The 18,233-nt window shown below is 37.8% G+C and overlaps 1 protein-coding gene across 1 annotated transcript; it reads left to right on the forward strand.

The window, feature by feature from the left end:
* Positions 1–10,582: 10,582 nt before the first annotated feature.
* Positions 10,583–17,952, forward strand: LOC114523378 (probable cadmium-transporting ATPase). The gene is made up of 5 exons (XM_028544275.1): positions 10,583–10,611; positions 12,416–13,602; positions 13,803–14,386; positions 14,873–15,481; positions 15,957–17,952. The coding sequence occupies exons 2-5, from the start codon at positions 12,444–12,446 to the stop codon at positions 16,368–16,370; spliced, it is 2,766 nt and encodes a 921-aa protein (XP_028400076.1). The 5' UTR covers positions 10,583–10,611; positions 12,416–12,443; the 3' UTR covers positions 16,371–17,952.
* The last annotated feature ends 281 nt before the right edge of the window (positions 17,953–18,233 follow it).

Below are 18,233 nucleotides of genomic sequence, written 5' to 3' on the forward strand. Positions count from 1 at the left end.
TTTTATTAAAAACAGTAAACTAGGGAATAATTAATAAATTTCTCTTCACATAGATATATGTTGTACATGGTATTGCAAAGGTTTTATCTTTAAAATTCTCGTAGCAGATTGATAATACTGCATGTCCTGGGATTATGATTGAAAGAGCCCTTTTCTCTAACCGCACAAGTTCAGATTTTAAGTATTGTGATAAGAAGTAGTAATACGCCATTATTGAGTAGTCGATCATTGATTAAGTTGTGTGGAACAATACCAAGTCTTCTATTGGTAACTTTGCTCGCTTCAGTTGGATTAGAAAGTAAAGACGTTGACTAGCCTTTTTTATCACCTTTTCTACTTGAGGGTTCAAGGTTCAGTAAGAGTGACTCCGACTAGAAAGTCAGCTGTGTTAACTAACTCTATCTCTTTTCCGTCAATCATCACAGGGTCAAACTTCCGAGATTGGTTAGAAAAGGATATCCTTAATTCTTTACACTTGTCAGGGTTCAACTTGATTCTATTCACAGCCGACCAGGACATAACTTTATTTATTATATGTGTATAGAGATTTATGCACAGCAGAATGATGAAATAAAAATCGTATTTCACTGTGTAAGTTAATTTCATGCAATTTGATTGGACGTACGATGATTTTCACGTGTGAAAAAATGCCATACACGGCTTTTGATTGGACGTACGATATTCTTCATACGTGAAAAATTGTCGTATGTCATTTTGGCGGCAATTTGTTTACATTTTCTTTCAAGATAGCGTCGAAATATAGGAGTGAGATTCAAAATATAATTCTCATATTCAAGATATTTTTACATTCAGCACATTCTCAAATATTTCGAAAAGAATATCTAACTTCTATTGAAAAAAATTACAAAGAAACTGAACGGTAATAAATATGTTTTCATGCATAAAGTTTCGATTTTGTTGTTCGCTGTTTTTTTATTAAAAGCGTGTCGTTGTCAAATTGATCTCTATACACATTTAATAAACAAATTACTTCATGGATGGCTCGTTTGTACGATTTTTATTATGCAAACTCGCTCGTTCGCTGCGCTCACTCGTTCGTATTGCGATCCTTCACAACTCGTGCATAAAAATCGTACGTAGCTACTCGCCAACCATGAAGTAATCTCTATTTCGTATATCTGGGCGTTACTAGTGAAACCTTTGGGAACAATCTCTGCAGTTGTCGTATCATCGACATATTTCCAGATCCCGTTGTCTTTAATGACTAGATCGTTTATCATCAGGATAAAAGACTACGGTCTCAACTTGGTTCCTTGCGGAACGCCAAAAGGAACCATGCCCCATTCTGAGTAATAGCTAGCTACCAATTTATTAGTTAAAAAATCCATTATCCAATTTATCACACTGTTCGGGAGATCTAGGTTACACAACATGGCAATAAGTGTACTGTGGTCAATAAGGTCGAAGGCTTTTCGATAGCTTTTCGTCGAGTGAATCGTGGTTCTACCAGCTGCTGTGCGATGATTATCGCACCTGCAAAGATCTCGCAGAGTCATATAATGATTTTTTGGTCAGTTTAACATCTCATTTTACACCCTTGAGTAATGCTGATATGATTGAAGTAATTGACGTTCCACATTCATTTCTAGTTCCGTTTATTCATCATTGCAAGCCATAAAAACCTCTAAATCTTCGGATATCAGTTTGCTTCGGTGATATCCGATATCTATAATTCATCGATGGCGCAGGCTATTTTTCCGCAAGAGTTAAAGAGAGCACATATCCTTCCAATTCCGAAGACATGACCTCCTAGATCAATTGAAGATGACCTCAGACCCATTTCCCCGGCTAACTGCCGAAATAGAAAAACTAATGGAAAGCTTTACATTAAATTCCCTGTTTTTCAAAGTCGAAAACGAATTGGACAAGAAACAATTTGCTCTTCCTAAACAATCTACTACTGCCGCGCATTAGTGTAGCTACTTGCTCCATGATTTTCATAGTATTCTTGACAAAGGAAATTGTTCAGCTAGATTGCTTTTTGCTGATTTTAGAAAAGGCTTCGACCTCGTTGACCATAAGGTTATCATCGCTGAACTCACAAATGTAAACGTCCATCCAGTTATATTACGTTGGATTAAAGGCTTTTTAACAGACCCCGTTTACACTAGAACGAAAGTTTCTGGATTTGTAAAATTTTCCGGATTCATTGTTACACACATGTATCGAATTCGTCAGGTGTTTACACTACACTTTAGTTGTCTCTGTATGCGGATTTATCCGTTTACACTCACATTACTTGTTCTTGGAGAATTGTTTGGTCGTCATATTGAATTTCTTCGGATTCGTCGTGCAAAGCGTTTACACAAGAACATTTTACGGATTCAAATGTTTCTGGATACGAAGTTTCCACAAACTTTTACAGATTCAAAGTTTCCGGATACGGCTAAAAACCGAGTACATTTTCTATCGGATTCGTTGCTGCGTGTGTAAACAGCAACATGAATCCGGTACTAAAATATTCCGCTTTCGTGATTAATCCGGAAACTTTCGTTCTAGTGTAAACGGGGTCACAGAGAGCAATGTGTGAAGCTTGGTAGTGTAACGTCATCGTGGAAGAGAGTTAATGGTGGTCTCCCTCAAGGCACTAAACTTGGCCCTCTTCTCTTTGCAATTTTGGTTAGTTCCTTCCTCGAAGACTGGTCTGGTCGTATCAAATACGCGGATGATACCACGACTGTGGATATTATCCCCCGTTGCTCCACTGGCCTTTTATCATTGGTTATGAATGAAATTTCTGATCAGTATGCTGGAAAACGGGGAATGGAATTAAATAAAAAAAAATGTAAAAAGATGCTCGTGTCTTTCTTGAAGTTTGACTTACATTCTAATACTCCTCCGTTGAACGTTGCTGGAGCGGTTGTTGAAAGAGTATCCATGGCCACGTTTAAATTGCTTGTTGTAGTATTATCTGCCGACTTAGCGTGGGGTTCTCACGTCGATTATGTCCTTAAGAAGGCGAATTTTACGCCTTAAGGAAATTAAAGAGAGCAGGTGTTAGCCAGCAGGTTCTTATCCATGTATACGTTTCGTTTATTCGATCCAGGGTTGAATATGCATCGCCTGTTTCGTCAAATTTGTCTCAGGGCCTTTTCAATTTGGTAGAATCGATCCAGAAACGGGCCTTACGGATAATATACCCCCTTTTGTGCTATGAAGACGCGTTGAAGTTATCAGCCCTAGAACATTTACATATTAGAAGATCTAATAATTGTAAGGAATTCACTAAACGAATACGAACTCAGTCACGTAATAATCCACTTGAACAAAATTTCAGCAATTATTTTAATATTCCTAGTGATCACAATTATAACTTAATTTGACAATGTTCCTAAGATTTTTGCCTACACTGATCGTTGTAGAAGTTTTACCACCTTTAAATATTATTAGTTAGTTATCATATATCGTATTAATCGTAGTAATTTATACCGTGTAATTCAGTTTTTACTGCCAAACGGATTATTAATGCAATTATTATTATTATATTATTATTATAATTAAGTTCATGAAATATCAAAATTTAACATACCGGTACCTGTGCGTGCAGAGGGTTCAACCGAAAATCATACTCTCCTACAAACAAGTTTACAAGTTTATTAATATATATAATAACCAAATATTAATAACCAAATATTAACATAGTATACATATATTTTGATGGTGCTCAGCTAAAAAACCCCAAAGAGCTTGTAAAGCGCTAAACACCAAGGTGGCGTATTAATATTATTAATAATTACAGATCAAGGTTTTGGCATAGGCATAGCGCAAGACATAAAATTTAACGTATAAAATGAAAATTTAGAAATTTACTATATCTTAAATTACATGTTGTAATACCTTAATTAACTATTGTTTATGAGGAAGTTTCTGAGTTTAATTCGGAAGCAATTGAGTGAATGGGACTGGGTATAGAGTTACTGAGAGAATTCCAAAGAATTGAGCCACTATACTTGAGAGTTAGCTTTCTAGTAGTAGTTCCCACCTTCTTAATGTGAATCTTGGCAGCGTTACGAGTATCATAATGATGAATGTCTTTGTTGTAAGAAAAGTATTGGTTAAACTGAGGTGGTAAGGAAGAGGAGTGATTAAGGCATTTGAACATGAAGCATCAATTTGATATTGGTTAAGTTGGTATACATTTAGCAATTTAAACAAGGAAAATAGTGGTTTTGTATGATGCCTAAAGCCAGTGCCAGCAATAATTCGAACAGCTCGCTTTTGTAATTTAAGAATCCTATCAAGGTTCGTGTGATAACAGTTAGCCCAAACGATATTACAGTATTGGATATAAGGAAGAACTAGTGAACAATAAAGAACTCTTCTGGTGGAAACAGAGACGTACGATTTAATTTTGTTGATTAAGCCGATAGATTTAGCTATTTTCGTAGACACGTTGTCGATATGGACCTTCCAATCTAAGTGTTCATTTATATGAACTTCGAGAAAATTCATTGATGCAACTTGCTCAATCACCTGACCGTCAATATTTATATTTAGACTATTTCTACAATGGTTTGGGAGCTTGTTTCTGGCACAGAAGATGATGCATTTAGTTTTCTTTATATTCAAAGATAACTAGTTTGTTTTAAACCATATTAAGAGTTTTAAAAGCTCCTGATTATTCCTTTCCACCAATGTCTCTAAATCTTTGTCAGAAGAAAATATATTTGTGTCGTCCGCAAAGAGGATAAGATTTAGAGTACTAGTACAGTTTGATATATCATTAACATATATAAGAAATAACAAGGGGCCCAATATACTATCTTGGGGGACACCACAGTTGATAGGTCTGGGTGATGAAATGCAATCTTTAAATTTTACTCGTTGAGTCCTGTTTGTTAAATAGTCAGCAAACCATGACAATTGGACTCCTCTAATCCCATAATGTCTGAGTTTATTAACAAGAATATCATGGTCAAATGCTTTAGATAGGTCTACAAACACACCCAGTCCAAATTTTTTGTCATCAATCGTTTGGGATACATTATCTATTAAATCAATCAAAGCCTTATAAGTCGAGTATTTTTTCCTGAAGCCATATTGGTTGGTAGATAAAATGCAAAGTTTATCGAGATAATTTGATAATCTTATGTAGATGACCTTTTCTAGTAGTTTAGAGAAAATTGGAAGGATTGATATAGGTCTATAATTAGAAAAAATAGTGCGATCATCAGCTTTATAAACTGGGGTGACTAATGCAGATTTAAGTTGAAGAGGGACTTTACCTGTTTCCATGGATTTATTAAATATATTAGTTAGTAAAGGGACTATAGGTGTTTGATAATGAAAGGATTAATAGAATCTATCCCAGGCTACTTATTTGAATTTAGAGTTGAAATATAATCCGAAATTTCAAGTTCATCGGTGGGAAGGAATACAATTGATGCTGGATATGAGCCCTTAAGGTATTGGTGATAAGTAGCCGAAGTCGGTGCGATTTTGTCAGCTAAATTAGCGCCAATATTGGTAAAATAACTATTACAAGAATCAGCTATAGATAGAGGGTCAAAAATTTCAGTTCCATTATTTTTAAATGTTTCTGGAAATTTAGAAGTAATCTTTGCTCTATTTAAGAATCGTCCAAGTTTGCTTGAGATCATTTCTAGCTAGATCAAATTTACAACAATAGTGGTGCCTTTTTGCAATCTTTAAGAGATGAGTTAACTTATCACGGTAGGATTTAAAGTTTTGCTTGCTAGCATCAGTTTTCTTCTGTAAGAATATATTATATAATTTATTCTTCGTTTTTATTGATTTCAATAACCCCTTTGAAATCCAGGGTTTACGGGCCACAATTTTACGTTTGGTTTTTCTAGTAGGAAAATTTTGGTCATATGAAGATTTAAATTTGTCCAAAAATATATCGTAAGAGATGCAAGGATCCAATGAGTCGTAAACAGGTTGCCAGTCTATTGTAAGGAGATCCATTTTAAAACTATTGATTCTATCTTGGTTAATTTTCCTCTTCAAAATGTTAGTATAATTACCACGATAGTTAACTGAGTGTTTTAGATTAAGATCTGAGATGTGAAATATAGGAAAATGGTCAGAAATGTCTGTGACTAGAACACCAGAACTAGAAACGCCTTCAAAACTATTAGTAAAACAATTATCAATAAGTGAGGCCGTATGATACGTTATTCTAGTTGGTTTATAAATCGTGGGACATAGAGAATAGGAAATCATTGTCTCAAAGAAATCTCTTGAGACACCACTAGAGTCAAGATTTAATAAATTGATATTAAAATCACCCATTATGTAAATTGGTTTGTTATATCTATTAAGCGTGCATGGCAAGTGTTTTATCAATATATTCATTGAACAGTTCAAAGTTAGCATGAGGTGGCCTATAGATAACGCCAACAGTAACGTTAGAGTTATTTAATTCAATTTCAACAAATAGTGATTGACAAATATTGTCATCGTTAACTCCCAAGGTATCAAGTATTTTATAGTTCAAGTTATCTAAAGAGCAATTCCACCACCTTGGCGATTTGCACGATTGCGCGTAATAATATTATAATCTACGAGTTTACATTGGTCTACATCAACATCAGATAGCCAAGTTTCCGTTAATCCAATTATAGAAAATGGATAATTTAAAAGGTGTAGATAATCAGTAAATTTATCGAAATTATGTCGGAGACTACGGACATTGAAATGGATAAAAGAGAAGGAGTCATGCTTATCAGAATACAAGCTTATAAATTCATCTTAAAGTAAGTACTTGGTATTATTAGATACGCAGCTGTTGAAGAATTGCTGGTCTGGATCAAGATCATTTAGGTTCGGTATTTGAGAACACAAGGAGAACGGATTGAATAATAAATTATTAAGTGAATCTATGTTGAGACTAAAGGCTGCTTTCCACTTACGCGTTTTTTATACGCACATACACGTACGAAAAATTTTAAATGCTTTTAAATTCTTTTTATTTAACATCTAGGTCAACAAATGCATACTAAAATATGCAGAAAACTAAGTTCCTTCGATTTATTCACTTGGTTTTTTCAAAGGTAACATGTATGAGGATTTAGACTTTTACGTGCGTGTACGTGCGTATGAAAAACGCATCAGTGGAAAGCAGCCTTAAGTCCGGAATCAAGTTCACGATGTGCTAACAGAAAGTCGTCATCTGAAAGGAGGCTGAATGGGATTGCATCTGCTATACAAGAGCTACAATACCAGTCATTGGGACTTGTACTCAATTCAATTATAGTCACTATAACTAAGAGTAGTGCATTTTAAATGAACCCAGTTTTTGCATACTTCACAATAAACAGCTTTTTGATTTGAACGTAAGGATTTAGCGCATGCAATACACAGCTCTTTGGTCATTAAAGCTGAGCAGCATGCAAATTACAACAATATAAGTAATATAATACAATGAGTGAAAATTAACGAACTTGGTAATATACAGGGTGTCTCAAAAAAAACGCAACCACTTAATATTCTAAAATTCATATTGTTCATAAGCTCAATAGATTTTATGCCCCTGGGATTTTAAAATGGCTTCTAATCGTACAGTTCAACTGCTAATAGTCAAATCAGCTAAACTAATAATGGTGCAGCTAACAACCGAACAACGAGTTTTTATTGTCGTGCATGATAACTTGAATGCTAACTGTCCACCTTGTAAAATAAATTGTAAATAAAATTTTACTCGTTAAATACTTTCAATTCAGCTCGTTGGTTTACGCACCCGACTTTGTTTACCGACGATTGTGCCGCTAGAATATGATTACAAGCTTTCTCGCATTCCAGGGGCCAAACGTCTTTTGTGTTGTAGAACAAAGAGGATATTCATGAATATTAAGTGGTTGCGTTTTTTTTTTATACACCTTGTATAAAAAACAATAACGAAACAAAAGACGATTAGATAACGAGACAAGAGAAGATTAGACGAAAAGCACAAGTAATATAAACCCAAATTAGAATTTCACAGCCTTATAAAGTCTAGACTGTAAAAAATATTTAACACGCCATTTATAATGATTTTATATAGCGTGAATATTGACCTGACAACTGAATATTTGAATAATAAAATATACTAAGTAAATACTTCCCTTTAGCTTTGAAGCTGATATCTTTTTGTTTATCCAGCACGATTTTCCTACCATCATGCAAAAGGGCAATTATTCGACCATCCATAGACCAGGCTGTCAAAGTTGCAGAATGGGTGTCAGCTGCAGTTAGGAGCTCTTGACGCTTGGGAGTCAGGCTTTCCGAAATACTAATTCCAGAACCCTTCAGGTGTTTTTTCAGTCGGAATACTTCTGAGCGTTTATTATACCTCGCAAATTTTACAATTATTGGTCTTGGTTTTGCCGAAGTAAAGGAGCGTCGTCGTATAAGGCGATGTGATCTGTCGATGTCATCGAGGCTTAGTTTAACGTTAAGCTTTTCTTGTATAACATTGATGACTGCCTCATCAGTATCTTCAACGCTCCCAGCAGATTTTCCTGGTAGGCCGTGAATCAGTAGGCAATTCCTTCGACCATATTGTTCCAAACTGTCCAGCCCGTCGCGCATGGTTTGATTCTCGTTCTCCAGTAGAGACATCTTATGTTTTAAATTATTTATTTCGTCTGCCAGATTACTATGATCAAATTGTATTCCTTTGTAAACTTCTTGTGTTACGTTATCTTTAATGTCATCAACAATTTCAGCTTTAAGTACTTGTTTGAAGTTTGAGGTTTTACCAAGCTTCGAGGCTGCTTCGCTTGAAAGCGTTGACATAGAGGATTCTGTCTTGAGCAAAGTATCAACAATCGTGGAAGAAATACATTGAATCAACCTGTCAGTGAAGGACGTATTAGATAGCAGACTATTTGCCAGTTTGCGTTTGATTTCATCAAATTCGGCCGCGCCCTCATGGCCACCTTTCTTCTTGCGAAGGCCATATCCCCCATTACCAAGTTTGAGAGATGAGTTATCACGATCAGTTCACAGATGTAAAGCTATATTTTTTGAATTGTTATATGGCTAAAGCGGCTATATTATGTTTAAACCATAAGGCGTATTAGATATCGAACAATGGTATGAGAATCGATCAATATACTGTTTTTAACGGAAGCGATTTAAGCACGTCCTATCTCGACCACGACCACCAGTCTATGGACGATATAGGCCAATCAGAGGGTGCGGTTGACGCGGGTGGCCCGAGAAGAGAGGTTTTAGCCCTTATCTTGGAATATTTGAGAAAGTCCTCTTTGTTTGTGGGGGAAAACAATAGCAAACTTTACCTTGTTGATGGAGGCCCTGCTCCACATTTTTTAGGCGCCGCACGAGTTTTTCAAAGCCTAGTGGAAAGTCCGGATAAGCAAAACTGCCAAAAAGGAACGATTGCTGATGTTTATGATTTGGAATTTCTAATCTTCCCACGCTTGCGTTTCTTCACCACTCAGAGTCAAACGGTGAGAAGTCAAAATTTCGTATTAAGGCCAACACATGTGCTATCAAACTCTACCCACCTAGCTGTCCTACTGTTCATTCCAAACACATCAATGGGTGCTGGACCAAAACTATCAATGCCATAACGTTGCGGGATAAGTTGGAAATAAGGATCAAATGTCAGGATACTAGTTTCCCATAACGCACGAGAAAATCGAATTTGTTTTGTTCCTATATAACAAAACACCACCACCTCGGGAAATAGCGAGTTATGTTTTCCCTCGAGTCTCAATGTTTCCCTCGACTTCGTCTCGGGAAACATTCAGACTCTTGGGAAAATAAAACTCACTATTTCCCTCGGAAGCATATATTAAGTATATTATTTCACCTACGATATCTATTTATATATGAGTTATCAGTTATTAGTTATTATTATATACACAAGGTGATATCTGTCTAGTAGAGAAAGTAAACAAAATGGTTGAAAGATTTTGGGAGTTAAGTGAAATAGAAATCCAAGTTTTAGTTGATAATAGCACACCAAAATACACCGAAAGGGCGACTGACAAAGTTTGTGTATATAATAAAATAGTTTTTCTGCTCACTCTCGTCGTATATGGCCGATCAGCTCATATACGACTCGAGTTCGCACAATAACTGTTATATAATTATTGTTGCGCAGCAAGTTGCGAACAGAAATTCAATGTAGAATTTCAGCGAACACACTATTGCTAAAAACTAATCTTAGACACTGCATGCATGTGGTCATGGAATACACAAATCTTACACATGCATCAATACTTAATTCCAATCCTACTACGAACACCAACAAGCTATAGCATTAACACTATTTAACAGTATTTATACAACCCTTATAATGAATGCGAAGTACAAAATTAAGACACATATATCACCATATACGCTTGGCTGAGCACGCATACATGCATGTTTAAGGCAGGGTTGCCATTCAGATTACTGAATAAATTAGCCAAATATTATTACCATATAATTGTTTTTTTTTTGTTTCAATAAAAAAAATCAAAGGCGATCAGGAAGTTTCTTAAGTTTCCAGCTGTTTCTTTCACGATTCGATGACCATTTTGGCCGGTACAAGCAAAATTATACAGACCAACAAAGTGCTACCACTTTCAAGCAACGACGACAGGACTCCATACTGTACTTAAATTTATACCAAAGGTTGGTAGGATTAAGAAAATTATTATTTATATCATAGCATATGCTCGCGATTGGTACGAATTATAAATCAACAACTTCATTGACATTCCTGCCATATAGCTAAGACGTAAGGAGAAATCATGCATGAGGGTAATAGGCGAGTTCAAATCAGAGATTCAGTTCAGAGGATAAGTTTTTCGTTTTCGCTTAAAATTTGTGTTTCAGACTTTGAGTTATTCTCAGATTCATACGGCTATAACTAAGAGATTTGAAAATATATGCTCACTCATATAAGATATAACATTGAAATTCCACAAGCCTTCATCGATAAATGAAAACGATGAAAACGCCGGGTTGCACAATATGACGAGCGCGTGCATCTAGATCAGCGCTGAAACAGAAAGAGGTGAAATGTCATACACTTTAGAGAACCGAATCTCTAAATATGTGTAACAAAACTGTATTTGGCCTTAATGGTATAACATTTACAGATGTTATCGAGTATAAACAATATCACGCTACGAGAACCAATCATGCGCACACATTGCATTGTATCAAAATTTTCGAAAATAAATTGCTATAAGTATAATTTTTTCGTAAGAATCATGATTATGGAATTACATTTGCCATGCTGCATGGGTATAGTTTAAGTAGACAATGTTAAGACCTTTAAGAACAGTCTAAAACTACATATGCAAATGCTCTGGCGTAGCCAGAACGATAATTGGGGGGGGGCAATATTAATATATTCGTGATACGCAGGTTTAATTTCTTTTCGAGATTACTATTTGAAGTGTGTTTAGCACGAAAATATTTCGATACGAAATCAGACGAGTTCAAAATACGAGTATCGGGTCGAAAACGTAAAAAACACGAAAAAAAACAAACGCCGACGGCAATTTTAGACTGCGTTCGCGCAGTGCGCGACGCAGTAAAAAGGGGATTCGAATAATTATAGGGTCTTACTCTGGTTTCTCCTGCAAAGGCTTTGTAATACTAGGTGCCTTGAATAATTTTTTGTTACGTTATGTTATGTTATCATGTTATGTTGTGTTGTGTTGTGTTATATAGACAGTAACAGAAGATTTGTAAATCATAAATCAATTATCATAAATCATATAATCATAAATCGAAATTCAGCGTTTGATGGGTGATAAGGCCGCAGCAAGAAATCAACGGCTACCTTTGGGAGAGTTCCGAACCCATCTCGTCTTAGATGCTCTTACTCCATGTAATATATAGAAAGCTCAGTGTACGCGGGTACCTCGCTCAGCGCGCGTACTCTGGGACGAGGTTGATTTATTTGTTATACATGTTTAATTAAACGTCTATATCGCTTTTCTAAGAAAAAGAAAAACCCCAGTTTGGACTCCGCTATGTTCTGTCACAATACCCGGGTGTAACTCTAAATCTCCGAGCGGCATTAGTACCCCCGCACGGCGCTTCGCACCGGCTTGGGAAAAACACAACTCTTGCCTGGCAATATGGCATAAAATGATTTTGAGAAATGAAAGAAAACAAGTTTTTGTATAAGTAGTACCAGCCAACACCAACAAACCGAAATATCTATAGCTATTTATAGTTTTAAATTGCGCTAGTTTAAAACAAAATCCGACTGAGATAAGGTAAAATATACGCGCATCTTAACATGCAAAACTTATTACAAGAAAGGTCGAAAGAAGCGGACAATTTAAATCGTGGATTTTACTCAAAATTACGATTTTACTACCCAAGATGAAGTTTTTTCCCGAGGATGATGAAAAAACGCAACCAAGGTATCGAACTTATAATAAAGCACCTAACTTTACCGGGTTTTTCTTTACAGCAACACGTTAGCTCAAAGAAAAAGAAAAATGCCAATTCCGCTTTTTACTGAAGGCGAATATAAAACAAGCTTCAATCAGGTCCAGCCATCTTTCGAAAACGATGATAAACCACAGAGGCGCCCAAAAAGTAATGTTATTCCACAAATCCATACGCATTCCAGATTTCTCGAAACCAACGCATCCCATCCTATTGCCATACCCACTCACAACCAGATTGCCCTGCGCGAGAAGAAGTTTTATTTCCCCCACTTTAATGTTAAACGTCATGCCTTTAATTGGCACAAGGAAGCGGAAACAGCATCTTTCTTCCCTGAGAATATAAAAAACCATTGCTTTGTGGAACCACATCACGACCATAAACATTACCATAAACACGAATACCACCATCAGGCAGGCGGTGAAAAAGACAACAAGGTTGGCTGCAAGGACATTTTTTGCCAAGAACCTGACGAAGATCTCGAATTCGTGCTAGATGACGCCGAAGAGCTCAATTTCGTTGTTAAGGGCAACGACGGCGTGATTATCCACGAGACAACGCTGCAGACGACGAAAGTTCGATTGCAGAATATTTGCTGTCAAAAAGAGGCGCGGATCGTCCAGGAGGAGCTCGGCAAACTTCCAGGAATCAATACCATACGAGTAAATGCCCTAGGTCGTGTGGCATATATTTCTCACGATCCAGACAAAGTCCGACCCATGGATCTGGTGGAGTCATTGAACAAACGTCACCTTGGGGCTTCCATTATGGAAGCAGGGGAAGAAAAAGAGATTAAGCAAGGCTTCCCAAAAGAGTTGAAGATCCTCCTTGTAATTCTAGCAGTACAAGCCGTTCTGCTTAGTATTGCACTTGGAGCCATGTTTTCTCACAAGGCCTGGTATATGTGGGTAGCAATCGCTCAGATCTGTTTCGGGATGTTGCCGGTGTTGAAAAAATGCTATCACGCAGTCAGTCGGATGCACATCGATTTGAATATCCTCATTACTGTGGCGGTAATTGGTATCCTGGGTATTCGGCAGTGGATCGAAGGTGCGGCTGTGGTGTTCATCTTTATTCTGGCAAACCTTCTGCAGGAGTATTGTTTCTATCGTGTCCACAATACTATCTCAAGTCTCATGCTCGCTCAGCCATCGAAAGCAGTTATGGCGTGCACTGGAGAGCTAGTTGCTATTGAAGATGTTTCAATTGGTACGTATTGGTGACGAGGAACTGATGTCAACTCCTTTAAACCGTATGGTTTCACAATTAAGTGGTATTATATTTTCCTCAGTCATACATTTCATGCAAAATAATTAATAATTTTGTGATGGAAATGCGATTCAACCACTTCCTCAATTTGAATTTCATTATACACTATACATTATACCATTATACATCCTCTCGTGTAGGTTCAATAATAGCGATCCGACAAGGTGAACTCATTCCTCTGGACGGGGTAGTGGTGAAAGGTAGCGCGTCTGTCGACGAAAGCTCGATCTCCGGCGAAGCTGCGCCGGTGGAAAAAACTTTGAAGTCCCAAGCGTACAGCGGCACGGTAATCCAACATGGATACCTTGAGTTAGAGACAACCTCTTTGGCTACATCATCGACGATTTCAAAAATAGCTACGCTGGTTGAAGAAGCGCAACTAAATGTCTCACCGACCGAACAAATGATGAATCAATTCGCCAGCTATTATACTCCACTGGTTGTGCTTCTTGCTGCCATAGTCTTTCTCGTACCCTTTATATTACATCTTTCCGGCGCATACGCGGGAAGCATTGAAACGTGGGGGGAACGAGCGCTCATAGTGTTGGTCACAGCCTGTCCATGCGCCCTTCTAATGGCAACTCCAGTTGTTGTTATCTGTGGAATAAGTGGAGGCGCTCGACTCGGGACGCTGATTAAAGGAGGCACGTTTCTAGAAGCTCTCTCCCAAATCAAATTTCTTGCATTTGATAAAACGGGAACTCTTACCGAAGGAAAATTCAAGGTTTGTGGTGCATGAATAAGATCATTCTTAATCATTAATTTAGTTAGCATTGGGATACGGTTGCTTGCCGTAAGTGAATTACTTTCGCAATTGAAGCACCATGCGGACAGACGGTCACCAGCGGAGGTTAACACTAGTTCATCTGAACTGAGTGATCGAGGTCAGCCACGTGTTCCCGCATGGCTGTCGCTTTGTGCGTGTCCTCTCGCGAAACAATAATTACGTCCAGGTGAAATAATATATACAAGTCAGTAGGCTCCTCGGGAAATTGGTCGGTCAGAACGACGGGTCAGACTTGCCTCGTTCTTGCACTGGCTGTTCTTGCATTGGGGACAGTTGTACTAATAAACGATATACTGTATATTGTTTAGCAATTGAACTAGGGTGTAAATTGCAAATTAGTAGGATCGAATATTCTAATCTTTAGATTAAAAGTTATTTTTAGTTGCGCGAATCAAGCCAACCATCCTTATTTTTTATCCTAAGGTTGTTGACGCTGTCTCTGTAAATAAAGACGAAGAGCATGAGGTGATGCGGTGGGCGGCTGCGCTGGAGAGCAGGTCGAGTCATCCATTAGCGGCAGCCGTCGTAACAAAGTTCACAGGAGAGTGCATCGCCGACTTCGTGAATGATGTTGAAGCGATTCAACTGCCTAATGTCAGCAATTTTGGCGCGATGGAAGGCCAAGGTATATCTGGAATTGTCGAAGGTCACATGATAGACATTGGCAACCAGGCAATGCTGAAGAAGCTGAAGGTGAAGCTAACTCCTGAGTTAGAAAACCAGTACGACCGGCTGTCCCGTGAGAGCAAAACTGTTGTGTTCGTCTGCGTTGACAGCGAACTCGCGCTCATGATGTCATTGGCCGATATCATACGCGAAGAGTCCCATACCACTATCAGATGGCTACAAGATCTGGGTGTGCATCTGGCTATGTTGACCGGTGACTCAAAGGAGACGGCAATGGCAGTACAGAAGCAACTCAAATTAGACTCTTGCATCTCGGAGATGAAACCGGATGAAAAGCTTAAATGGATTACGAATATTAGGGAGGAATTCGAACACACTGACAGCAAGAGTCGCCGTTGTGGAGGGGTGAGTTATGGGAGTAACTAGGAAATAATGGTAATACAGATAACCACTTGTGAGGATAGCGTATTGTACAGGCATTTAAAATCAGTAGGATAAGAAATATATTCGAAAGAATGTATAACAAGGACATTGTACACATGTACGTTCAGATCTGTGCGCACTGTCTGTAATATGAAGAGTGAAAAAAAGCCGGAAGGTAAAGTTACATCAGTTATAAGCTCTTGAAGCAAACTCAACGACATACACAAGGTATCCTTGGCTGTATGTCCCATGCAGATCATGCATAACGCAATGGTAAAACGCAACGCTATGACCCTATATATAATGGCCTGATTATTTGCGCAAGTTTATGCAAGATTTGCTTTGCGCAAGATTATTTGCAACATATCATCCACTATAGTGCGCACAATTGCGGCTTCAAAATCCGTCACCTTCACAAATCGATCACGTCAACATTTCACGCTGATTTGCTTTTCAGCAAAAGATTCCGGTGGTCGGGATGGTCGGTGATGGCGTTAACGATGGGCCAGCCTTGGCAACAGCCGACGTGGGCATTGCTATGGCGGCAGGTGGGTCCGCATTGGCCGTGGAAGCAGCAGGGGTTGCCATCATGACCAACAACGTGTCGAAAGTGCCTGAAATGATTTGCTTGAGTCGATTTTGCCGCCGTCTTATTATCGAGAACATCGTGCTGGCAATCTTTCTCAAACTTGTTTTCGTTTTGGTAGCGATAATGGGTTACGTGCAGCTTTGGATGGCGGTGGTTGCTGATCTGGCTGGTCTTCTTCTGGTTATCCTCAACGGACTGAGACCCTTGACATGGAAACCTCCGAGATCAGATGCAGCGGCGCAGCGTAATAAACCGGCCAACGAATATAAAGGTACTCCGTGAAAAGGACAAAGAGAGCTTGTCAGATCAAGAATACATTGTAGATGTACGAATCTGATTGAAAACTTTCTAGTTAGCTATTTTTAATGAGTAACTATATATCCTATAAGAGTACAGCCAAAACTGAGTTACTTCAATCCTGATTTTTTATTAATTCCAAAAGACACCTAGCTGCGGCCGGTTGTTCAAAAGCGGCTTAGCTGATATAACCCTGGGTTAAAGCGAATCTTTACAACAATTTTTTCAGTTGAATATCATAAAAATTCACTGGACCGACAAAAGCCATATTTTGTAAGGTTTTAAAACGAACAGCGGCTCATCAGAAGCACCAAAACAGTGGATTAAAATTTAACCGTGGGTTAGCGCTATCCCATGCAACTTTGAACAACTGGCCCCTGAATTTGTATGCATGTGAGTGAATATAAAACACTTTTCGGTTTCATTACGATTGCGCTGGTTTACTGTAAATATATGCGTGTTAACTTGCTTTACATTATCATTTAGAATATGCATGACAATGATTGAGCTTCAAAGATTATTCCAGATAATTGATATTTATAGGTAGTGTAGCTATAGCTCAAGCGCGAGGACATTGCGTGAGTATATATATATATATTTACCATTACTCATTAGATTAATGTAACTGCACAATAATATCGCGGGAAAACGTCGCGCATGTGCCACCCCCCCCCCCCTGCTTGCATGCATTGGAAAAATGTTCGACTTCCGAAGTTTTGGAATAGCAATAAAAGGGTGACTTAATTGTGCACAACACACATGCATGCGTCACTTTGTAGCCATATTTACGCTACAGAAAGTCGAACCTAACATGAGTTATAACAAATTAATCGGTTAACAAATTTACCGTCTGAAACATTTAACCTCGTACCCAGGGACTTTCGCAAGATGCACAGTCGTTGGGAAGACTGCGACGCGGAGTTTGTGAAACATTTTTTTCATTGATTTGAGCAAAACATCGATAGTTTTCGGACTTTTATTCTAAAATATAACGCATTAGCCATTACGCACATGTCCTAAAAGAAGTATGTCGCTGAATATAAAAATTCCGTTCGTGTCCGATTATTGAACTTTGGCATGTAAACCTGTAACATATAATGCAGTATAAGTGGAAAAAAAACAAATAACCTTTTGGTTTGAAGTTTTGTTCTGAGCAAATTTACAAAACATTTTTATCTCATTCCACAGTCAAACACCGGAACGTTTTCAATGAATGCTTAAGTTCACTCTTTTTATATAATATATTGCTTAACTCTGATCAATTAATTCTCACGTTTTGTATGAAGATTTGACACTTAACTTTCCCACCATATTTTAACAATTTGGAGCGTGCGCCGATGTCTTCTCTGCGGTAGTCTCTACCTCCATTTATTATTTCTATGTAACCATTATACTGTAACCATTATATTTTTTACGCATTGTACTTTGAATTTTTTTTATGCATAAGGCCTTACGCTATAAGCCAAAATCATGTTCGAATGGTTTTTGAGAAGCCATCTGTCAAGTCGATTCGCAAATATAAGTGAAAAAATATATCTAGTATTTTTTTAGTATATTAGTGGTCGTTATAAGTGGTCGTTTTTTCACTCAACCCAGAGATTGTCACAAAAGAACGCAAGCACGTAACCAAAACAACATCAGTCACTGGACTACATAGCATTTTTTGCGCGAATGCTGAACAAAACCACAATGACTTTTCACGCACTTCAAACGGATTTTCAAACTATGTTATATATTATGATCTTTTGGAAATTGTAGTTGATTGGTCCCGTATAAGATGTACAAATTCGATCATTTATTCCTTTAGTTCAAAGAAGCGGTCAAAAACGGCCTACTCGTTACCATCAG

The sequence above is a fragment of the Dendronephthya gigantea genome, unplaced genomic scaffold (assembly GCF_004324835.1).
Source record: "Dendronephthya gigantea isolate DGI-Jeju-01 unplaced genomic scaffold, DenGig_1.0 000027F, whole genome shotgun sequence".
Lineage (NCBI taxonomy): Eukaryota > Metazoa > Cnidaria > Anthozoa > Malacalcyonacea > Nephtheidae > Dendronephthya > Dendronephthya gigantea.